General features: G+C 35.9%; 4 protein-coding genes across 5 annotated transcripts in view; 3 read left to right on the top strand and 1 right to left on the bottom strand.

The window, feature by feature from the left end:
- Window positions 1693-7333, top strand: LOC109711432 (cyclin-T1-4-like). Its single transcript, XM_020234459.1, has 7 exons — window positions 1693-1838; window positions 2612-2921; window positions 3369-3450; window positions 5051-5185; window positions 5501-5676; window positions 5921-6072; window positions 6161-7333. The coding sequence occupies exons 2-7, from the start codon at window positions 2683-2685 to the stop codon at window positions 6949-6951; spliced, it is 1575 nt and encodes a 524-aa protein (XP_020090048.1). The 5' UTR covers window positions 1693-1838; window positions 2612-2682; the 3' UTR covers window positions 6952-7333.
- Window positions 8092-9980, top strand: LOC109711436 (pollen-specific protein C13-like). Its single transcript, XM_020234464.1, has 2 exons — window positions 8092-8364; window positions 9424-9980. Exons 1-2 carry the CDS (start codon window positions 8181-8183, stop codon window positions 9747-9749), a joined length of 510 nt encoding a protein of 169 aa, XP_020090053.1. The 5' UTR covers window positions 8092-8180; the 3' UTR covers window positions 9750-9980.
- LOC109711433 (2,3-bisphosphoglycerate-dependent phosphoglycerate mutase) lies at window positions 15864-20555 on the top strand. 2 transcript variants are annotated; one of them, XR_002216601.1, is made up of 10 exons: window positions 15864-16178; window positions 16950-17221; window positions 17943-18166; window positions 18295-18413; window positions 18535-18691; window positions 19133-19234; window positions 19348-19467; window positions 19946-20002; window positions 20096-20221; window positions 20301-20555. XR_002216601.1 is itself a non-coding variant. In XM_020234461.1 (9 exons), the coding sequence occupies exons 2-8, from the start codon at window positions 16951-16953 to the stop codon at window positions 19988-19990; spliced, it is 1038 nt and encodes a 345-aa protein (XP_020090050.1). In that variant the 5' UTR covers window positions 15864-16178; window position 16950; the 3' UTR covers window positions 19991-20002; window positions 20096-20555. The 2 variants fall into 2 exon arrangements, 1 of the variants encoding a protein (XP_020090050.1); XM_020234461.1 differs by having other exon boundaries at window positions 20096-20555.
- Window positions 21176-24393, bottom strand: part of LOC109711435 (random slug protein 5-like) — a 4057-nt gene continuing 839 nt past the window's right edge. Inside the window, exons 2-6 of the mRNA XM_020234463.1 lie at window positions 23526-23614; window positions 23212-23388; window positions 22806-22904; window positions 22455-22697; window positions 21176-21834 (exon numbers count right to left, since the gene is read on the bottom strand). Of these exons, the coding sequence (XP_020090052.1) occupies window positions 21424-21834; window positions 22455-22697; window positions 22806-22904; window positions 23212-23388; window positions 23526-23594 (999 nt within the window). The 5' untranslated portion in view covers window positions 23595-23614 and the 3' untranslated portion in view covers window positions 21176-21423. The remainder of the gene's footprint in view (window positions 21835-22454; window positions 22698-22805; window positions 22905-23211; window positions 23389-23525; window positions 23615-24393) is intronic.

Here is a 24393-nt window from a genome sequence, read left to right as displayed (position 1 = left end):
CCGTTTCGTTTATTTCATTTAAAAATAAATTTAGCTGGAAATATAAATCAATTAGGATTCGAATTTGGAATCTCGGGTACCAACCACCAAGCCTTTTGTCATTTGCTCTAGAGACGGATGGTGGAAATGCAAATATTGATGCAGTAAAGAGAGCTTATAGGCGCATGCATGGCTCTTCGCCACCACCCCGACTTTTCTCCGCCGTCGAAGAAAGAGGAGTTCGCGAAGATACTTAGCATTCTTCGAAAGTGTGGATGAAGCAGCTCAATGAGCTTACAGCTAGGTCGAATAAACGCGTGCGAATAAGAAGAAAACAAATATGCCCTTTGACTTTTTTTTTTTTTTTGACCTTTTCACCCTTTTCTCTTGTGCATGTCGAAAAGTACACTGGTGCTTAATTTGCTTTTTCGAGAGCACAAGGATATAGCACCATTTTGCGCGGTTATGTTCTTGTAGAAGGAATGAGATTAATTCATTCGATCTAAGCTGATTTAAATTCTTTTCGTAGTAAGTGGCATCAAACTTAATTTGCTCGAATTTCTCAGCTAGAAAACTAGTGCGGTAATTAATTTAGCTGTAATCCAATTTATAATGCTGTTGATTTAAATGTCTAATTTTTTGTTACGAATTAATGTAATAACTGGGAGTCAAGATAATAATTACATGACCATCAAATTTATAAAACTAAAGTATATAACATTTTTCTATAAATACTAGTTTTTTTTTACTTTTTCTTCCTAATTTTTAAAATCTATATTTCACACCCTCAAAATTTAAGTTGATGCTTTATCAGGATTTTGTCACTATTTCATCTATTTCTTATAATTTATACTGAAAATATTTTTAACAACACCAAAATATATTAAAAATTATTTTTTTATATAACAAGAAAAAATAGTTTGGTCATTTCGTGCTCTCTATTAATGCCGTAACCTTTTGAAAATATTTCTAAAATTTTTAAAAAGCAATATAGGTTTTTAAATTAAAGTCAGAAAAAAATCGAATATTTACATGAGAATTTTTTTTATTTTAGTCAATTGAATCCATTGTGATTTCAATCCTTTATAAGAGAAGTAAAATACTTTGGCAGATTAATAATTTGATTGAAGTAAAAATTAAGGCTGGGATTTCTGGTAAAATGCGCTAGCTGTTGAGGAACTATGATTGAAAAATTATTTTGTTAATTACCCCACTAAGATATATTTACTGTAATTACGTAATAGTTACTATAAGGCTTAGTTTCATATTGAGGCTCATATGACGCTATTAGATAAAATGAAAATGACGCTATTAGATAAAATGAAGTTGGAATAAAAGTATATAAAAATATACTTTTGTGTTCTCCGGTGGAATCGTAAAAAAAATATATCGTAACAACAAATAGGATATTTTTTTCATCGTATTTTCTCAGCGCATATAACGCAATTTTCCCGCAATCCCAAAACGAAGCCTAATTTACTAATTTTGTTGGGATCCATTGGAGATCTCCTTGGTCCAAAACCCAAATTCATATTCAATATTAGGCCAATCGTTATTGGGCTAAAATTTCGGCCCACTTTGATCCATACCTTTATCGGGTCGGATATACAATCCCCGCTATAACCCGTATCCACTTTGTTTTCCCCTTCCACCCGACTCCGACCCGTTTCACCCGTACTACCCTCCCCCCACTTCGATACTCCCTCTCTCTCTCTCTCTCTCTCTCTCTCTCTCTCTCTCTCTCTACGACCTCCCCTTTTTCTCCTATACTAAGTTTCCTTCCCCCCCTCTTCTTCTTCGCTTCCGACGCCGCGGCGAGGGTTTTCGCTACCGCCGCCGCAGCAACAGGGGATCTCCAGGTACGACGCATTCGACACTCTTCTTATATTTCAAATTCTACTGTTATCGTGTGCTGCGGTTGTCGATCTCAGCTTGTTTCGATCGCTTTTAGGGTTCTTAGGGTTAGAATTATGGGAGTTCTCTATTGGATTCGAGCTTGTGTTGCGATCCTCGATTTTGAGGGTTTTGAGTGCTAGGGTACGAAGGGTACATTATCGGTTTCTGTTGAAGGTTAAATTGTTTGCGGCTGTGGTGTTTTAGGGTTTTCATGGATTAGGCTTATTGATTCAGTTAGATTTTGGTAGAGAGAATTGGTGATTTAGGGCTCTGTTATAGGGTTTTTGATCTTAACTCTGTTTCTGTTGACGACTTGGTTTAATTGTCGTTGTGATGTCTTCAAGGGAGAAGTTGGTTTGGTTTGATTGCTTCCTTGAACGAATTGTTCTTTATTTTTCAAAATTATCATTTTTTAAATATGTATGTTCTTTACCTCCATATACATGGTGCTATTACATGAATAAGCTTGGTAAACTATGAGCAAAATGCTTGTTTCCGGGTCCTTGGTGAAGTATTTACGGTTGGAGTTCAAGGAAATTTTGCAATTTTGGTATTTGTTACTCCTAACAAATATTGGTAGCGCTTTGGGAACTTAAATGTGTGAGCTTGGAGCGGGTAGGGCAGATAAAAGTGACATAAGTCTGTATTGTGAACAAATTCCGAAATTGCTTAGTTATGAAAATGAAATTATAGCTAGTGAAAAATGATCATACTATGACAATTTTTCTTTTTGCAGGCAAAAGGACCTGGACCCTGATTTTCTACTATGTTGGTTCTATATTATTCTTACAATCTTTAAAAGTCCATATGGCCAGTTTTCCACTTGGCGGCTCTTCACGTCATGTAATGTCAAAAGGTGGACCATATGGTAGTTCTCACGAAAGACCGGAAGAGCCAGAACCATCTGGTGCTGGATGGTATTTTTCAAGGAAGGACATTGAGGAAAATTCTCCATCTAGGCAAGATGGCATCGACTTGAAGAAAGAAACTTATCTTCGGAAATCATATTGCACACTTTTGCAGGATTTAGGCATGAGACTTAAAGTGTGAGTGCGTCGTTGTGCTATCTGCTTGGCAGTTGATAAAATGTTCTTTAATCTTAGGATCTTGTACAAGCTCCTAATCTGCAGCTGTTTAAGATGTAAAAGTATACACTATAGAATTTCCTGTGCATGTGAATGTGATTTTAGTGGAAGTCTTTCTTAGTTGAATAAGAAATTGAAATATTAAGCATTAGAGAGCAAGTTTAGTTCTTTCCTTCTTGGACAAACTGAACACTTCCATATATGCAGATATTGTAAAATCTTACATTGAATAGTGTAAAATTAATATTTTGATAAAATTATGTGCGAAGACTGCATATTTGTTTCCCATACCTCATGTGCACATAGACATAGAATTGTCTAAATAGGCATATTTTCGGACAGTTTATTTAGCATGCCTTTTGATTGTGGTTGTACAGAAAATTTGATATTAAGGTGTTCATATTGTAGACCTCAGGTGACAATAGCTACTGCGATAGTATTTTGTCATCGATTTTTCCTTCGCCAATCCCATGTGAAGAATGACAGGAGGGTAAGCGTGCAATTTTCCTTTCATTTACTAGTTTAAAAAAGCTGTTGCTTCCTATGATCTTCTATCAGTCAATGCTTTTCTTTATTGATCGTATATATATGTGGCATGTCTTCCAGTGTTATATAGTGGCTTAGATTTATCATTACGTATGTAGGAACTGCACATCAATGCTTGTTTTTGTCTTCAGATTTGTTGGTCAGTTTCTTTCAACTACATATTCTTTTGGTGTGATGCGTTTTTTAGTTCCTTTTTTTTTTTCAAATAACATCTGTCTTGAGCAGTCCAAGATTTTATATATATATATATATATATATATATATATATAAATATATGGCTCTTTGCAAGTTGATGCAGTAGAATTACTTGCAAACAATTAATCCTTAAGGCCAGAAAGACTATTATCTTGCTTTCTTTTATGTCACAATGACTAAATAGTCTCTTGGCTGCTTTCGTTTGTGTGGGGTACTAGATAGTTTAGGGTCGTATCTGTGAGTAATTGGTCTTTTGTGAAAATGATAAGTCTTGTCTTTCGAGAAAAAAAAATATAAATAACAGCAATGACAACAATGACTAAACCTTAGTCCTAACTCCTAATTGAAGCTATTAACCTATTTATATCGCCTAAACCCTAAACCCTATTTATATCCCCTTGGTACTGGTGCCGACTTCCTGTCAGAGCAAATTAGCAAGGAATATAGTTTTTGACTTTCTGTGATGTATTTATATCCCCTTGGTACTGGTGCCGGCTTCCTAGATTGCATGACCATACTTTTCTCCAATGGTCTATAGTTCTATACCATTTAAATGACAAAGTAAAAAACTTCAGTGATTGTTTTTTTTATAGTTCCCTGCCGGGGATTTAATATATGTGTTGTTATCATAATCTGTTGGAGTCATCTATTTGTTGTTATCATAATCAGTTGGAGTCAGAATAGTTGTAATGATGTTAATTAGCTGTTACATCACATGATGATCATCTACTGATGGAAAGATGATGAATTTCTTCAAAGATGAATGTATAACGATGGGGAGATGACAGATCTCTAATTTGTTAGGAGCATATAAAACATTGAATCATACATAGCTTCTAGTGGCAAGATTCGTGATCCAAGATTCAGGAATCTATTCGTTTTAGAAATCATGGCTCTTCTCTTTTCTTTCAATCCTTCCTCAAGACTAGACCTGAGCAAAGTCCAGCCAGGTCAGAGGACAAACTAGCACAGCTTGCCCCGGACTTGTGATGGTATGTTATGGGCTTGTTAATGATATGAATTGGCCAGGGAAGGACAGATTGACTAGGATCAATCAACATAGTCAACCAAAGAAATTCGAAACCTGGCCCTGCCCCAATATTCCTGGGTCTTAATTTTTCAGACCCAGGCCAAAATCAGTGAAACAGACCCAGGTCGGGTGGTTCCGGCAAGTTTTGCTCAGGCAAACATAAGATATTACCCTGAAGCAGCTGTAGATGGTGCTTTCTATTTTGTAGTTGGTTATGTCTGTTCTGATGAGCAGATTATGGCTCTGTTTCGATTGACAATTCTTTTCCTTTTCTCCTTTCATTGGTCAACACTAGTTTGACTCCTTGTATCTTTTGCAGACAATTGCCACTGTATGCATGTTCCTCGCAGGGAAGGTTGAAGAAACTCCTCGCCCATTAAAGGATGTTATTCTTGTTTCTTATGAAATTATCCACAAAAAGGATCCTTCTGCTATCCAGAGAATCAAGCAGAAGGTATGTCAAGGTCTTCTGACTTTTTTAGTTAGCTTGCGGAATTAAAATGACTATTGTTAGATATGATGCTGGATTCTGCCATCCTGATATGTGGTTAGAGATTCTTTTTCAGTCTGCTTGATGACTTTACTGTATCTTTTCAAATTGCATTTGCCTTTTTTTTTCTTTTAATAATTGAGACTCTTTCTGTGTATTTTTTTATTTACTGGGGCACTATGTTCTTTAAAGACCTCGTTATTTGGAGCTCAGTTATCGTTTCTGAATGATTTCTCTTGATATTCACATTTCAAGGGCCATTTCTTTGTATTTTTGTAGGAAGTATATGAGCAGCAGAAAGAACTTATTTTACTAGGGGAACGGTTGGTTCTTGCTACGCTTGGTTTTGACCTTAATATGCACCATCCTTACAAACCCCTGGTCGAAGCAATAAAAAAGTTCAAGGTTGCACAGAATGCTCTTGCTCAAGTTGCTTGGAATTTTGTTAATGACGGGTATGCCGAGCATCCTCTTATTACCGGTTTTTATTAGGTTGTGTATGTAAGAAATTAATTTTTGAAGGACTTGTATGAAAATTTAAATTTTGTTAAGGAAACAATACATAATATACATGTAAGTTGCAGCGGTGTATACGTAAGTATCTCTAATTTTAAATAATTCTTCATTATTTTACTTTGTTCTGCTATCATTTTTTTCAAGTTGTTCCGTCACTTTAATATTTCTAAGAGGATTATGTAGGCTCCGAACAGCGCTCTGCCTGCAGTATAAATCACATCATATAGCAGCTGGTGCCATTTTTCTTGCTGCTAAGTTTCTCAAGGTCAAGCTGCCATCTGATGGCGAGAAGGTCTGGTGGCAAGAATTCGATGTCACTCCCCGGCAATTGGAAGGTTATCAAGTCTTACTAAGCCCTTTTTTAAAATCAGGTCTACTTAGTACGGAGTGCATGAATTTAATTATACATTAAGTTCTTTGCAGATGTTAGCAATCAAATGTTGGAGCTTTATGAACAAAACCGTCCCCTGCAATCTTCTCATGCAAACGAAGCCGAGGGAAACACAGGCGGTGGTAGCACTCAGGCCGTAGCAGCAACCTCAACTCTTACCGAGAATTCGATATCTCCAAATGTTCCTGCTCAAGATGCTACTGCAGCTGTTTATACGAAGCCAGGAGCACAAGAGTCAGGATATGCTGATAGCCACAATAATGTGCGGCAATATACACAGAAAGGCAATAGAAACGGCAGTTCCGATACTAAAGGTGGTGTTTGGGACCATAATTTGGACAATGAAGACAAGGATTATTCAAATTTGGATGACTCTGTATGTGAAGCAGCAATGAATGTAAAGAGCAGAGCAACAGAGGTGAAAGAAACTAAGGATGAAAAGTTATTGTTTAAGCCTGGAATCTCAGGTGGTCGGAACAATAAGTACGGTGAGGCCGCAAAAGGCTACAGTCCTTCAGAAGCCATCACGAAGATTGATAAAGATAAAGTGAAAGCCGCTTTAGAGAAGAGGCGGAAGCTTGGTAATGGTGTGGTCAAGAAGAACGACATAATAGATGAAGACGACCTCATCGAGAAGGAGCTTGAAGATGGGATTGAGCTCGCAGACGATGAAAATAAAAGACAGCAATCAGCTTATGGAAAGAGAAAGGGTGAGTATTTTGATCGGCAAAATAGGGTACATCTTGATCGAAGTTTCGAAATGGAGTTTGAGAGTGCCGAGGAAGGAGAGCTGTCGTCTATGACGAACATGAACTCGTTCTAAAATAAAGTATTGACAACTGATGCGAAAGATGTGCCTGCTCCGGAATCATTATGTGTTAATACTGAGAAACTTGCGCCACTCGTCTCAAGGGACAGCTAAAATGAAACAGTCCAATTATAATCCAAATTTATCACAAATGAAAGTGAGACTTGCTATGAGGTGTCAAATTCTGTATGGTTTAAGTAACGAAGGAGTTTCGTTCGACTTTTGTTCTCTTCTTTGTCAACAACAATGTTGATTATCATTTGATAGATCCACTGGATCAAGAGAAAGTAATATGTTACCTGAGCGGTGCTTTACAGATTTTGCTAAGCTAAGAAATGTTTATTGAGATGTGTATTGGATAGTTGATCTTTTATATAAAATCCCACCTTGCTAGCAAGATTGTGTATTCGGCTATTAGCTGAGCCAAAGAAAAGAAAACAACACAAAAAAAGAACATCGAGCGGTAGTAATTCCTTATGGAACAATTTTTTTTAGTTGCTTTTGTTTTAGTGATTTATTTGATTGGCCTTTGGAACTGCAGTTGTGAATTGTATACATGGGTGCATAGCTGAATTTGTCATCTGCCAGTGAGGTCCTTGCTCATTTGGGAAAGAAATGTATAAGCACTTTGAACCACGAGGTACTCAGTACTAATTGTTAACCACATGCATTGCATGACTCGTAATCAATGATAACAAGTTGCATTAGCTTACACATATTCTATTGTTTAATCTGAATTGGGATTTGCGAGAAACAATTTTCAACTCCTCGTCGCCTTCATTTTGATCTATCTAATCCAACATTCCAACTTAATTTATTAGGATCTCATCGTAAATTCTCTTGACTAAAAAGTCCAAAGGGGTCCAATGTAAGGCGACACTGGATTCGCTGTCACGCAAAGCACCGAACCCTGCAATCACTCTACCCACGTGATTCGCTGCGCCCCACCGACGCGCTTTCACTCCACAGCACCACAGAGTGAGTACGCTCACTCGCCCTGATTATACTTATTCTCACCGCACCAACCTTATGGTCCTTTTCCGCATCAATTTGAAGCGGTTAGCTGCGACGTACACGTACACACGGTAACCGTGCTTCACCTCCCATGACACACGGTAACCGTGCTTCACCTCCCATGATAAATGCCCTAACCCACAACCCCATTGTTACCATCTACTCTTTCTCTCCTTTTTTTTAAAAAAAAAAAATTTCTCGGCGTCGTTGTTCTCGTCCTCTACCTCGCAATGGCGAAGCACCAGATCCCGGGGATGGCCATTGTTGCCGCGTGCTTCGTCGTCGTCGTCGTCCTCCTCTCCTCGCTCGCGTGCGAGGCGCGCCACGTGCGGAGCCGCTTCGTGGTGCAGGGCCGCGTCTTCTGCGACACGTGCCGCGCCGGGTTCGAGACCCCCGCCACCACCTACCTCGCCGGTAAATGATTCCCAATCTCGTCTCCAACCCTTTTCCCCCGCCCTCTCTCTCTCTGTATCCTAACCTAACCGCTCGATTATCTAATGTGCGATATATATAAAACAAATGCTGTATCTTATACCAGTGTGAGAATCTCTCCTAGAGTAATCGAATTGGGTAATTTTTCGTGTGTTTGATTCATGATAACTGTTGATAAATCGCTATATATTGTGGGGATATAACCCCTGATTGGATGAAGGAAACAACTAAATGGGATCAAACTGATGTTCTAGGCCCGATTCTTTTAGATTTTCTGTGGAATGATATACTCGTATTGAAGCAACTCCTCTGGAGAGCATTTCGGATCTGTTATACATTAAGCATATGTATACTATTTCAACAATTATGTAATGATCTTCTCATTGTTAGAATTTTTTTTTTCAAACATAACTTAGTTGGTATTAGTGGGAACAAATAGCGTAGTTGGACCTATCCTGTGACAATGTTGGGATTTTTGTCCAACTTTTGGTAGTAAATTTTAAGGGGAAGGGGATTTTTCTCCATGCTGTAACATGCGAGAGGTCAAATTTCCATAACATTATCTATCGGCAATTTATTGCGCGCGGAGGAAATTACTGGTATCTGAATTAAAAGAGTGTGGATGAGATATCTCTTAAAAGTTTTAGATTAGCAAGAGTGGTTTGCTTTATCATCTATAATCAACACTCCCTCATGATTAGTAGGCTCAGAACATGGAACCTGCATGAAGTGTGTCGAGGTTTACTTTTTTCTTTTTTTTTCCCTCCCAATCTAAGGAGGATAGAGCTGGTTTGATTCTAGTACTTCTAGTAAACGCAATCGATGAACTTCGTATTAAGCGTGTAAAGGTTTTAGTTTGATGAGGATGGACTTGGTTAGATTTCAATTGAGGGACGCCTTACTCTGCTACGATGTGAAACATTAGTTTTCTCTAAAATCTTGAGCATGTAGGGAGCATCTATTTCGTAGCATTAGATTTTTCTCTTTCGCTATTTATTTTCTTTCTAGTGACAATTAAACTGCACTTAAAATGAACCACAGGTGCTAAAGTGAGGATTGAGTGCCGAGCGAGATCCACCGGCATCCAGACCTACAATGCAGAGGGCTCAACTGACGAACGCGGCGTCTACAGGATCCCGGTCACGGGCGAACACGAGCACGAAATATGTGAATCCGTGCTCGTAAGCAGCCCGCACAGTGGCTGCGCTGTCGCTCTAAAGGGCAGGGAGAGGGCTCGCGTGCACCTTACCCGCAACAACGGGATCGCATCAGAGACCAGGTTCGCGAACTCGTTGGGCTTCGAAAAGGACACCCCTCTCCCAGCCTGCGGCGAGCTCCTCAAGCAGTACGAGGAGTATCAGATCTAAAGAAGCGATTATAAGCATACATCTAGGGTCTTTCCGTAATGTTACGTTTTGCGTTGTTGCTGTAACGAACTCTTAAATGTTTTGGTGCTTTGTTTATTAGTTATAGTAAACTAAAGCTATGGTTACTGTGTTTCTTTATGCGTTCGTTTAAATTTGTTGTTTATTTGCACCTATGTTGTGGTGTTCGCATTTGTTATCTACTGCTATTTAAGCTTGCAACTATAGCTGATGCTTCATTATTTTGATTGCGCTGTATGGTTATCTCATACTGCATTTGGTTAAGCCGCAAATGACATGGAAATGTATGTGAAAATAGCTAAGTGTTATTCCTTCTCTTTGGTCTTAATTATCTTATGTATATCAAATTTGATTTTTGTTTTTTTTTCCGAAACAGATTGATATTTGAGAGTACATCAGATATAAGAAAGTTTCGATTTCTAAGTGTTTTTTATATTTAAATGTTTTTGGACCTCATTGTTCTCGTTGGATGGTTCAAGTGTTCTAACTGTGATATACGTTCTTTTGTTATAAATCAGATCTTTGTCCCTAAATTTTAACTGCATTTTGCATAAAAACGAGTAGTTTGAGTGTCGCTCAAGTGTCTAAGAATTATGACTCTGGAACTATGGGATGGTCGTTAGACAAATGTGGAACAGCCGAACAGCCATAAATTGGAAACTTGGAGGACCGAATTGTAAATTTTTGAACTTTAAAGATCGCATTGGAATTTCTCAATATGGGCTGGGACCTCGTTCTCTGGGCCAGAGTTGGGCCCCAGAAGTATAGATGCTTTGGGATGTGGTCTAGTCTTTCTTCATTTAACAAAAGCTATAAATTAAAGCTTATGCTTTGAAGCTCCTGTACCGTACGATAAAAAAAATATTTTATATATTTTTCATATATCGTATATCACAATAAATTAATTATGATATATTTTTTTGGATAATTATATATGACTCTCTGCAAAGGTATTAAATAGTAAATATATCATTTTGTTACCAAAATTTAGACTTAGTTTGATATTGAAGCTCATCTAACACCATTAGATAAAATAGAGTTGGGAGCAAAAAATAAAAAATATATCATAATCAACTGATCGTGACATGCGGTACGCAATATTACGTCACCACTAAAAGTACATTGACATTTTTACCCTTTATATATATAATTTATATTTCAATATTGAGTCCAGTCAACCGACCGTCCCTAGAGCAAGTGGCAAAGGGCTTGGTGGTTGGTACCCGAGATCCAATTTCGAATCCTAGTTGATTCACATTTCCAGCTAAGTTTATTTCTAAATGAAATAAACGAAGCGGTTAGCGTGCTACCTATCTCTCAAATAAAAAAAATGTTGAGTCCAGACATTTTTCTCATCCTCTTCTTTTTATCCATAGCAACAACGAGATCTACTACAATGGCGACGTCGAAGGCGAGACCCTCGGTGGTGCCAAAAATAAGAAACACCACAAGTGATGGCGACGTTGAAGGCGAGACCCTTGGTGGCGCCAAAAATGAGAAACACCACACGTGCGGCGGCGAAAATGAGAAGAGAGAGAACAAGAAAAAAAAACTTTTTTACAGGGCAAATTTGTAACAGCGAAATAATCATTTTATTCACTCACTGTTAAGAAACTAACGATAAATCAAACGATATATATATATATATATATATATGTTAAAATTGGAACGACGAAAAATAGATCCAGAAAATAATTTAATGCAAGAAAAGAAAAGATAAGCGGAAAGTACACACCGATATTTACGTGGTTCGGCCAACGGCCTACGTCCACGGGCGAAGACGGAGCAAATAATTTATTAATGTCGAAAAGGCGGAGTACAAAGAAGATCTCTCTCTCAAATTAAGATTCCAAAAAACTTAATTTGATCCAAAACGCCGCAACAAGCAACTCCGAAAAAGAGCTTCTCTCAACCCGTACGGACAAACCAATGCGCCAGGCATACAAGAAACACTCCTCCTTAATTAATTAGCATGGTGGGTTCTTGACCGTACGGAACACCATGCTTGAGGNCTATATATATATATATATATAGAGTCCGTCCGGCTATTATACTTTTATGAGTATTGGCTCTCTTATACTCATAAGTTTTTGGCCTTTAAATTTATTCCAATGATCATTCCCACCCGTTAGATTATACTATTCAACCAACTACCCACTCAACCCTAGGGAAACACTATCATTCTAAGTGGGGACCACCATCATCCTAACCACACATCCAATCAATCAACGGTTAAAAATTTATGAGTATAAGGGGGTCTATACTCATAAGAATATAGTAGCCCCAGCCTATATATATATATAATGAAGAACTAGGCTGGAATACTATCAATAGCACCAAGTTGTTGGTGCTATTAGTTTTTTAGCTTTTGGATTGAAAAATGTACGGTTAGAATGATATGTGCCCCCAAGAGTTGAGTGGGTGGTTTGTTGAATAGTATAATCTAATAGATAAAAATAATTAAAGAGGTTAATCTAACGGCAAAAAACTTGAAAGCACCAAGTGCTTGATGCTATCGATAGCATAGCAGCCGGACTCTATATATGAATCTGAATTTTTGGAGAGATATATTTACAAATCAAATAAGTTTTAAAGGGATAAATTTGATAACTTAAGTTTTACAGAGATATATTTGTTAATTGATATTTTTGTGGGACCCTATATGAAATTAATCCTATACTTTTTTGTGATTCTTCTAAAAAAATGAGGAACTGTATTTCTATATTCTTTTACCTCTATTCCGTTTTATCTATTAATATTAGATGGACCTTAATATCAAACTGGTGCTTAGCATTTGAAGTTTATTTTGATTTGTTTCTACTTTCTATTGCAATGCTTTGAATCTTAATCTTATTAACCAAGATGCTGAAGATAGGTTTAAGTGAAAGCAGAATTAAAAGCAAGGTCCAATAAACACTCAGATGGATTCTTCATTGTTTTTGTTTTTTTTTTTTAAGAGAAAAAGATAGCATGCTAACCGTTTTATTCATTTTTTTAGAAATAAATTTATCTGAAAATATAAAACAATTAGATTTCAAACTTGAAACTTCGGATATCATCTATCAACTTTTTGTCACTTACATTAGGGACTTCGGTAACACTCACATTGATTCATTACATCCTGTATATCATTTTAGCCACATTAGAAAATAATGGAGTAACAAATACAAATATTTTTGGTGTCAAAAATCAAAATGAACAAAATTGACCTCCTAGGGTTAGGTAAACAAAAACGCATGACCAACGTGGGCAAATGAAATCAAAAGTCCAACAGTTTTGTAGTTGGTAGGTGCAGCCATTACACAAAATTGGAATTCTAAAATTTTGATTCAAACACAGTACCTCCAGAATCTATATATCGCATATTCCCCCATCTACTCATCCCACGTGGCACCATATTTTAATATTTTTTTTTTTTTATTATGGTACTAAATGGACAAATTCTAAGATCTGCTAAATTTTTTTTACTATTCCATTAATCTGGTTTTGTGTGAAATTTATATCTATAAAAAGTTATATCTAATATACAGAAATATTTTGAGGTGAATATTTCGTCAAGCAATTCATTCTTAAGAATTAAAAAAAAAAAAACATCTAAGACTAGAATATAATTTGTTCAATTTAGCAAACATGGGAAATAATTCAATATTTTTAATAGCTGTAAATTGTAATGTCACATAGCAAATTAAAAAATACTTTTTGTACATCTCTTTAGGGGGTGTATATTTTATACCCCAATGAGCGAATAAATAATATCTCATTCACTAATCATTTGATGTGAATAGTAAAACCATTCGATCCATTGAATGGATGGGATATATATTATACACTTTATTAGTTCTTTTCACTGATGTACAAAAAAAATTATTAAATTACAATTAAGCCTCATCAATCTTGATTTAAAAAATAATAACTTTTTATATTATTCGTAAGGGGACATGGCATATGCAATAGTTTTTTTTTTTTTTTTGAGATAGGTAGCACGCTACCCGCTTCGTTTATTTCATTTAGAAATAAACTTAGCTAAAAATGTGAATCAACTAGGATTCGAACTTGGGTCTCAGGAACCAACCATCAAGCCCTTAGCCACTTACTCTAGGGATAGTCAATGGCATATACAATAGTTGGGATCTTGAAAGACTGTTTCAGTAATCAATAATGGCTAGAGAAAGATAGAAAGGCTGTTAGACTTGATCTCCTCTTCAGCCTAAATAGTAATAATAAAAAAAATAATAATAATGTATGGTTTTTAATTTATATGATACTTTTAATACTCAAATCTTACTTTGTTGCATTCTCTAACTTGAACTTTTTAAATTAATATAATTCAGTTCTACAATTTAATTTAGATGACCGAAAATAGCATGTATCTAATGTGGCAGTAAAAAAATAACTTAGTTACTACTATGTTACGAAACATAATAGTACTATACTATATTACTGTTAAATTAGCAAAATATCATCATTCGATCGACAAGCTGTATTGTGAAAATTGATTGCAACAATCTTAAAAATTTGTGCTAAATTTTCTAACAAAGTAAAAAGTTTGAGGATTAAACTGTCACACACTTTATAGTTTTAAGACAAAATTATAATTTATAATGAATGAACTCATGAGACATTTTATAATACCTCCAACAATAATTCCGAACATGCCATCCATATGGCTCCAGCTAATTACTTGGGGAAACTCGTACCATATATGACATACACCTACTTTGTTTATCACCACCTAACAATACTTAAAAGATAAAAAAAATTAAAACATGCAACACCTGCACTATATATATAAAATTCAACAATTTTAATTATTAGTTAAAAAGGCTTAATCTCATCTATTTGGTAGTTCAATCATGGGTACATTAGTTACACTATTTTACTGAACAAAACATTAATCTAATGAATCGAATTAACACGCTAAATGTATTCATGGACTCGAAAACAAAAAAAAAAAAAAAAAAAAAAAAAAAAAAAAAAAAAAAACAAAACAAAGTTTGAGAAGTATAAAGGCTTTGAACAATTCTTTTTCCTAATAGTGTTTACTATAGGACGTTTGATAATATAGAAATATATTACTTTTATGCCAGTATATTTTATTTTATTTGGCTTTTAAAACTAAAGAGCTACGGATCGGTTTTTTTTTAGTTTTATGCTAAAAACTCAAAAAAAGAATAATCTAAATTCTAAAATAAGATACTGTAAAACATATATCACTTAAATTGATGTGCAAATAAAATTTATCAATTTTTTTTGTCGTATATTCTATTTCCTCTAGTTCTATTAATTCTGAAGTAAGCCGTTAATTTCTTTCGTTTCGTTAACATAGTTAGTTAATTCATATTCGGCAAAAATTTGGTATGGATATAATACAAATAAAATTCATATTCTAATTTTTAAATTTATTAAAAAATACAATTTAAAAAAGAGTTAACCAATTATTCAGATATACTATTTATATAGAAATTATATGTTCCCTAATTAAAAATTCGGAATAAAATATTCGGCTATTAAATTAATTTTTTTTTTCTAAATTTATGCTGCTAATATAAATTGTTATAAATTTTTAAGAATATAAAAATGGAGAGCTATAAAATAAAGTAAATTAAGTTAAAAAAAAGTAATAGTAAAGTTCAATGTCGTCTACATCTTCATCTTTTTCATAATCCACATATTCCGAAAGTTCATGAGATTTTTTAATAATTTGCTAAATAGTTTGCGAATAATGGAAAGAGAGATTTTATCTAAAAATTTTGCGTATTTTTTTTGCCAAATATTTCGACGTACGCAAATTATTCACATATAATAAATCTAATCTAAAAATTCGTATTTTATTTTAATTTTTTAAAAATAAATCGTATGCGGACTTTTTTTATTCGGGAATTAACTAACTATGTTAGTTAACAATAGTTAATTTTTTTAATTTTTATTTATTTACTGATTTTCTCTATTAACAATAATTACAATTTTTTTTTGGTTCTCTTTCTCACCAACCCCTCTCTCTACCGGTTTTTGGCTACGCGCTGCATTTCATTTTGTCTTTATAAACCAACAGCAACGACCCAAACTCCTCATTTTTTTTTCCCCCCTTTCCCTCCCTCTCTCTCTCTCTCTCTCTCTCTCTCTCTCTCTCTCTCCTCGTTCTTCTCGTTTCATTTTTTTTGGGGGGGGCGATCTCTTCGATCCCTACTCAAAAACATACGCAATACACATACACACGTACACATCTCTCTCTCTCTCTCTTCTTGCTCTTAGTTTTACTTTGGTTTCCACGGATCGCACCTTGGGGTTTTCTCGAAACCCTCGAGGAGGAGCGCTGTATAAAGAGGCGGAGGAGGTTGCTGTGATCTCCTAAGCTCCCATCGAGGCGCGCTTCGTCGGATTCTGCAGGGGTTTCTCGGCCTCGTTTTCGATGTAAGAATCGCTTCTCCTGTATCTTGTTCTGGGTTCTCCGATTGGTAGATGTCGATGTGTGTTCGGATCGGAGTAAATATTTGAAGAATTTTGAGTTCTATTTCTTGATTTGAGTTTGTTTGATCCCTAAAACGCGGCGGAGCCTAAATTGATGGTGTTTGGTGATTTTGATTCTAGATCGGAATCACCCGATTTGAGTAATATGAAGATGGTGTTGTTTCTTGCAAATGGAATTCGCTTCGTTGATGCGTATTTGAAGCCATTCCTTAATAATTAGGTTAATAAATCTGTTGTGCGTTAGTTTCCTGGTTTTCTTGTTATCGTTTCCATACAATAGCAGTTTATTGTGGTTCTTGTAATGTAGTTTATTAGTGAATGGCGGAAATCCTGACGAATGAAATTTGTGCAATAAGCCATAGCGAATGTAAAATCCAGTCCAGTTCTTGATAGATCACAATTGTTCCGGTGATATTTGAGTTCAAGCCTGCATGTCTCTCTGTGTTTATACTGTAAATATTATGCAATTTGCATGTGAAATGTTAGTGGGCTGCCGATACCATGAAATTGTCTCAAATTAGTATTTAAAGATTGATTAATAGAAAATAAGCCATACAAAATGTCTCGCATATAGATGACAAAAAAAAAGTTTGTACACTGGCGTAAGACAATTTTTGTTTACGAACTTTCATCCTGTAATTTATAATATTAGATATTAGACAAGTGGAACATATAAAAGAATTCTATTATTCATCTTTTCTGTGTACATTGCAGAATGGCTACAGCGACATTGCATCATGCTCTCGGTTCCCTCTCAATTCATACGTCTCACAGTAACTCGAAATATGAAACTAGAATGAGCAATTTTTCAGCAAAAATGGTTTATAAAGGAGTTGCAGTCGACCTGGCATTGGTTTCAAGAGGAAATCACCGCTTTGGTAGTCGGAAATTGGGTGCAATCCATGCATCAACTTCAAATTCTTCAGTAATTGATCCAGTTCAACTACCATCAAATGGCACCTCTAGTGAACCTCGAAAGAAATCAAGTAATATAGATATTTATTTTCTTCCATGCAGTTTTTGATCAATCTGAATTGTGTTTTTTCTGATAGGTTGCTTAGCTTCTTTATCCTGTTTGTTTCAAAGATGTTATATGTCACAAGGTTTAGGGGTGTCCAATATTTCTGTCAAAACTGAACCAAACTATCATACTGAAGCGAGTTAGTTTGGTTGATTTGATTTGGTCTTGCCAATAATTTTGATCAGTTCGGTTGTCTATATTGACAATCGAATAGACATTGAATTGACTAATAATGTAACAGCTAGCTACATATTAGCTGTTAGATGAGGTTGAATATCTACAGTGCTTAAGCACTACATTCATCAGGTCAAAGATTTAGCAGACAACATTTTTAAATATTTTTTATGAAAAAAAAGGGAATTTAATCAATATCAAGACTGGATAAGCTAACTGAATCAAACCAAACCAAACCAAACTGAATTATTCTAGTCCAATTTGGTTTGGCTTACATCCTCTAATTGGTTCTGACTAGTTCACAGGTACAAATGCCAACCAGTGCTCTCACCTCCAACATGGATGAGTAAATTCATCTTTTGATAAGAGGAAATTCAGCCTTTTTTTCCTTCGTTCCTAATTTATTACAGTTTGACAATCGGAATTCTCTTAATTTCCCATTTGGATTAGTTTGCATATTTTCTCATGATAAAGTTAAAGTATTTTGAAATTTCATTTCCTTTCTTTTGCAGATGAAAGTGCGCTTATACTCATCCGGCATGGTGAATCTTTGTGGAATGAAAAGAATCTGTTCACAGGATGTGTTGATGTACCTTTAACCCAAAAGGGTGTGGAGGAGGCCATTGAAGCTGGTAAAAGAATAAGCAACATTCCAATTGACATGATCTATACTTCTGTGCTTATTCGTGCTCAAATGACTGCTATGCTTGCCATGACTCAGCATCGTCGCAAGAAGGTAAGCTTTCTTTTGAGATTCTTGTTGTTGAATTCTTAGAATAACTTTTCTTGTTTGATTATTCTTTTTTCTGAATAATTTAAGAAAGCAGCCTTTTTGCTTTAACTTGTATATCTGTCAATTTTTAGGTTCCAATCATCCTGCATAATGAGAGTGAACAGGCCCAGCAGTGGAGTCAGATTTACAGTGAAGAAACAAACAAGCAATCCATTCCAGTTGTAACAGCTTGGCAATTGAATGAAAGAATGTGAGATATTCTTCTTTCTAGTATGTTTGGTTATGGCCATTACCGCATTGGAGCTTGACCACAATTTTATTTTGGTTAATTACGCGGTCCTGTATTGTTTTGTTTCCTTGGTGTTTTCTAGGTACGGTGAATTACAAGGTCTCAACAAGCAAGAAACTGCTGATAGATTTGGGCATGAGAAAGTTCATGAATGGCGCCGTAGTTATGATATCCCTCCGCCGAATGGTGAAAGTTTGGAGATGTGCGCAGAAAGAGCTGTTGCTTATTTTAGAGAGCAAGTAAGAAGATTTTGAATCGATCTTGTAAATGTTTATTTATTATGATTGTTTCTGCATGTTTAATTTGCTGAAATTTTGTTTAACAAAGCTTTTAGATAATCTCGAAGTGGATGTTTAGTTCTCATCAATGCTCTTTTGGATGCATTTAAGTTTTTTATTTTGTTATCTTGCTGTATCTCTCATTTCTGACTTTTAATTCTGATTTGTGCTCTTAATTACAACCAACAGACCATGTTCCTCATCAGTTAGATTTTCATATGAAGCAAACTGTGCACTCAAAACTCTTTGGGATTTTGAATATACACAAGAAATTAAAATGTATACTGAAGATCTCTGAATCATGACATTGTGAACATGATATAGAACTAGTGGAGTGACAAACCTAACATTTTGTCTATACTGTATGCATATTGTCTTAACGTGCGATGGATTGACTGTCAGATTGAACCTCAACTTCTGACTGGGAAAAATGTGATGATTGCTGCACATGGGAACTCACTGCGGTCTATCATAATGTACCTTGACAAGTTAACTTCTCAAGAGGTGATATTTGATTGCATATTGAATTGAGATATTTTCATTTGAATTTCCAGATATTTGATACTTGTTAGTTTTACCTCACTCAAACTGGAAAGGAAAACTTTTCCATCTTACAGGTGATAAGCCTTGAGCTGTCAACTGGCATTCCTATGCTCTACATTTTTAAAGAAGGAAAGTTCATTAGACGAGGGAGTCCAATTGGACCTTCTGAGGCTGGTGTATACGCCTATACCAAGGTATAGAGCTTCCCTGTATTATACCTCCTTGGTTTATAAACGTTTCGTGTCTATATATTCCCATTATTGGTATGTGCCATTTAAGCTGAATACTTGCAGAACTCATAGGTTTCATGCTTACCACTTTTTATGGTTTTCGACAACAAGGAAGCACAAATGTCTATGGATAGTGCTTGGTTGTAAAGTTAAGCATACAATTTTATTGTCTTGAATGAAGTTTATGCTAGTAAAGACATACTCGTACTGCACAAAATGAGAAAGTATATCGACAAATCCAAGGTGTGGAAACCACCGGCATTTGCTATTAGATACACTACGTTTTATATCCAGTGTTTACTTTCATCTTGCATTTACGATAAAAGATCAGTATATCAGGTAGCAAATTTCTCCCACTAACTAGATGCTAGGATCAAAGAAATTATATTCTTCATTTTTTGGGGGTTTCACAAGTAATTTCTTAATTTGCCCTTCATTGCAGAGGTTGGCTCAATACCGGCAAAAGCTAGATGATATGATTCAGTAATACTAAATACAGGTAAACAGATGACCCGATACCATCATTTATGTACAATCCTATCTTCTAACTGTGTTGGGAAAAACTCATCAACGATTCATGATGGTTTTGCAGGTTTTGAGTACCAGTAATGGCTCAAACATTACGACCAAGTTCTACTATGATGCTTTTGTTTTTAGAAGCAGTTGTATTGGGAATTGATCAGCTGTTATAGAGTTAGCAGTATTCTCCGTATACAAGGTTACAAATTCTAATAGCCTGTTTTGCAAGTTCTAAGAATGTAAGCATGAACCTGATAGTGCTCTGCTGCGTATTGTAGAAAATTGGTAGGTGCGAGTCATATAGCTAAGACGACTACGTGCAAGAGGTTTTGATCAATATCTTTTGATGTACTGGGCTACCGGATTCCTTTGCAAGGTACTCTGTGAAAGTTCTTTATTTTGTTGATCTGTATCCAAAGAACTCATGGAGTTAGACTAGCTCTCGGGTCTCTTAATTCCTGTGATGCATGCGTTCAGAGTTGTAGATTGCTCTCCACCTTGCTAAATAATTCATGTGATGGATCTTTTTCTTCCTTTGTTGTTGTTGTTGTTGTTGTTGTTGTTGTTGTTTTCGTTACCTTTAGAGCCCTTGTACTAGCCCGGCTTGACCCGGTCGTTCGAGCCGTACTGGGCCAATATTCTTGAGCTGGTTGCGCCAGTACGGCCTCAAACTGTCTGAGCCATGCCGGGCCAAGAGGACGGTGGCATAGCACGGTCCTGTCCGGTCCGGTCTGTGTGGACTACATTTTTTAGAATTTTTATTTTTTAAATTGTACTACATTTTTTAAATATTTAAAAAATAGAAATCCGGCCTGTGTGGACCGGAGGGCCGTACTGGGCCAAGAATCCAAGAAATCTGGCACTTTACGGCCTGGGTAAATATGCATTGAAATATTGGATTTGTGAAAATCTAGGGTAAATATAAAAGACGTGAAAAAAAAAAAAAAAAATCCTAGTATCTAGTCCACATTTTCTCCCCGTCCTGCATACAAAACCATATAAATAATTCTAATTCTATACTTCACTGTCTTAAATAAATCCAAAACTTTGTGATGAATATGAATGCAAAACTTTACGCACAAGTTACAGAAGACTAATGGTAATATTTATAAGGCACTGACCACTGAACATAAGACGCGAAGATCAACCAGAATATCAAAGGAAAAGAAAGTATAACCTTCTTCCAGATAATATGGCATTTATTACCGATACATGGAACTATGGAAGCCTCAGAGGGGCATTAAAGTTAAAGCATACATTGAAGGGACGTTGAAGTTAAAGCATACATGAAGCTTGAGAGAAGCAACCATAAAAAGATTCATGAAAAGTAAATATAGTTAGTGCAGATCGATCCCTCGTCTTGGATCTCAGCAACAACACTTATTCTTTCTATGCGCGAATTTATTGTTGATGATCAGCTGCACTGCTGCCATTTCCGTTCAAATGCAATGAGCCCTCCAGCGATGAACAGGCGGAATCAACTGCATTTGCATCTCCTTTTTTATGCTCCTTCTCTAACTCGGAATCTGACTCGGAGTTACTTGAATTAGGGTTCTGATCAGTCAATGCAAACGGTTCGGAAGAAATGGAAGCACTCCCTGGAGTCCACATCAAAGGCATCCTCTTGTCCTCTTCTTTCATCCTAGCACCGTAATCATTTATATTAAAAGCCACTTGATTGTTTCCTCCGAAGGCGCTTTCTAGCTCATCCATGTTAAATAGGTCCTCCATGATCTTCTTAGTGTTCGGGTTGTCGGAGTACACAAATTTGACCTTTCTGTAAGTCTTTGGCTCTAGAAAGGGTCTCACCACCTGCCAAAGTAGATTTACATCACCAAGTAAACCCAGGGAAAAAGAACCAAATCTTAATTGCCAAAATTGTGTTGATGTATTGCTGTGTATAATTGATGTAGTTACTCCACTATTTCACTATTGTGAGAAGTTTCTACTGATCTTGAAGATAATCATCTTTCCAATTAAGACTGGAAAAATAGATGAAAGTTCAAGATCCAAAAGAAAGCATTATGTTTACATAATGCTGCAGGTAGGTCCCTGCTGACATTCTCTAAAATCATACAATAATATTGGGGAAACAAAACCAGTGACAAATTTGAGGGATGCTGGTTTTTTGTGTTAAGCTAAAAAAATTAGGAGTTTGCGTAGTATCTTCTTCCCATGGTGAAATCAAAGGAAAAGAGAAAACCAATATGGATCATACAGTTAAGGAGAGAGCAAAATGCAATTCATCATATGCTTAAGCAGGAAAGATGTCTACTTGTATATGCGATGTCTACTTGTATATGCAATATAAAAGCTTGGCATTAGAACAAAAGTAATTCCAAAGCTGCAAAGCAAACCAAACGCTATCAAAAGTTCTTTCGCTACTTCTATCTACATAGCATCTCTTCTTTCATACTAAAAGGATAACATACCAGCCAGAACGACTCGAAAATCTTTGGAGGGTTGTAGAGAATGGCTACGCCCAATCTCTCTGGGTAGTGCTCTTGCAGCACATGGGCTGTTTCTTTTGTTACCTTCACTGATAAATGGGACAAGTTGAACCCCTGAAAATCGATGAGCCAAACCATCTGTTCCTGACTGGGTGGCAGATTTAAAATGGCATTCTCCATGCAATACACCAAGTACTTGACCTGACCCTTAACTGACTTCGTATTCTGCTTTTTTTTTTTTTTGGAAAGAAAAAATAAATGGTTTGCGACATTTTGTAAAATTTAAACCCACTGAGGAAGTATTTATAAATAAGGTGTGAAATTAGAGAAAACCTGGCATCCAGGTCTCATTACAAGAATACTCCTTCCATGCTTGTCACAGTAACTTGTTCTGTAAATTTTTCCTGTCTCAGCTTCAGCAGCTACTTCATCCTAAATCATACAAGGCAAAAAAAAAAGGGAAAAAAAGGGGGAAAAAAGAAGGATTATGTCAGTATGTCAACAGGAATAAATGCAACCAGTATCAGAAAACCTTTGACGCATGCACATTATACAAGTCAGCGATTGCAAATTTAGGGTCTACAGGCTTCCAAACAATTTAAGTGTTACTTCAAACAGCTCTTCTCGAACTGCAGTTCCGCAAAAGCTCTATATAGGCCAAACTATCACTAAAATAAACAGAGACGGCTTCTGATGCCCGTGGTCATGTTTTAACATGGTCCAAAACAAAGTAACTCACCCAGCATATTTCCTCTGGCTTGTATTCTGAACGCCATTTCAAGGTTTCTTTAAGCATTTTGGTTGCCTTTTTCACATTCCAGTTCCTTGCTGTCAAATACCTCGCGATTGAGGCATCTAAGCAATAAAGGGCCGATTTGCCTGATAGAGGTCCTAATATAGCTCTAACCTCATTTATCTGACATAGATATAAAGTAGAAAATCAGTCCCATATGAAAATAGCACAGACCAGTTTAAAAAGAGAACATCGAATCTCAATAATCTAATTAGAAAGGAAACTGCATCATTTATAAGAACCTTAAGATTAATGAGTACCTTGGCTTTCCGCTCCTCAACTAATGATAGTTTTTCGGAACCATTGGTTGCCGTGCTCTCTACACTCATAATTCTTACTTCAGATTTTCCTATAAAAGAGTACATGAATAATGTAAAACGAAACTAAGAAGCAATTTCTTTGGACCATCTTAAACAGTACATAGAAGCAGAAGCATGTGGTCTAACATAGACTATGCAAATACTAAGGGCATCTTTGAATAACTAATGCCTATTCTTTATACTAATAAACAATAATAATAGAACTCAAAGCAGTAAACATGTTCGGCTCCAATTGTGCCTTTTGTTTAAACAACTTATGCTTTGGATTTTTGCACGAGTCAAGGTGCAAATGACATAGAGTAGGCAACAGGTAGCAACTTCAAAATATTAAAGTCGCTGTCATAAACTGCAAAAACCCAAGCAAAGAAAGCTTTTTTCTTACTGTTACAGAAGATGAGAGGCTTCCCACGTGTCCATGCTAATATCATATCTCCAAACCGCTCATTCCAGATTCACACACGTCTCGACATTATTTTTAAGCATATAATGCCATCTTTGGTGTAAGACACTTTGTCTTTATTGAGGATATCTAACATTATTTTGTTTTTTCATCAGAGAGTCCAGTTTTACTACAAAACCTAATTCAGCTCCATTTGCTAGTCAGTCACTTCAATAAACACCAATGCATATTCAATTTTCATCCGAATTAATTTCCCCAACCATCAACCAAACCCTGATGAATGTGTGAAATAGTTACAGATATGATGACTAATAAAAAGTATTTCACATTTTAAGTCCATTCAACGATTATTGGTAATCCTTGGAATTTATTGTACGAGTATTTTCCGCAGATGCTATTTATTTACCC

Source organism: Ananas comosus, linkage group 6 (assembly GCF_001540865.1).
Source record: "Ananas comosus cultivar F153 linkage group 6, ASM154086v1, whole genome shotgun sequence".
Classification (NCBI taxonomy): domain Eukaryota; kingdom Viridiplantae; phylum Streptophyta; class Magnoliopsida; order Poales; family Bromeliaceae; genus Ananas; species Ananas comosus.
Note: the sequence above shows the minus strand (reverse complement) of the source record. Positions and strands in the feature narration are given on the sequence as shown.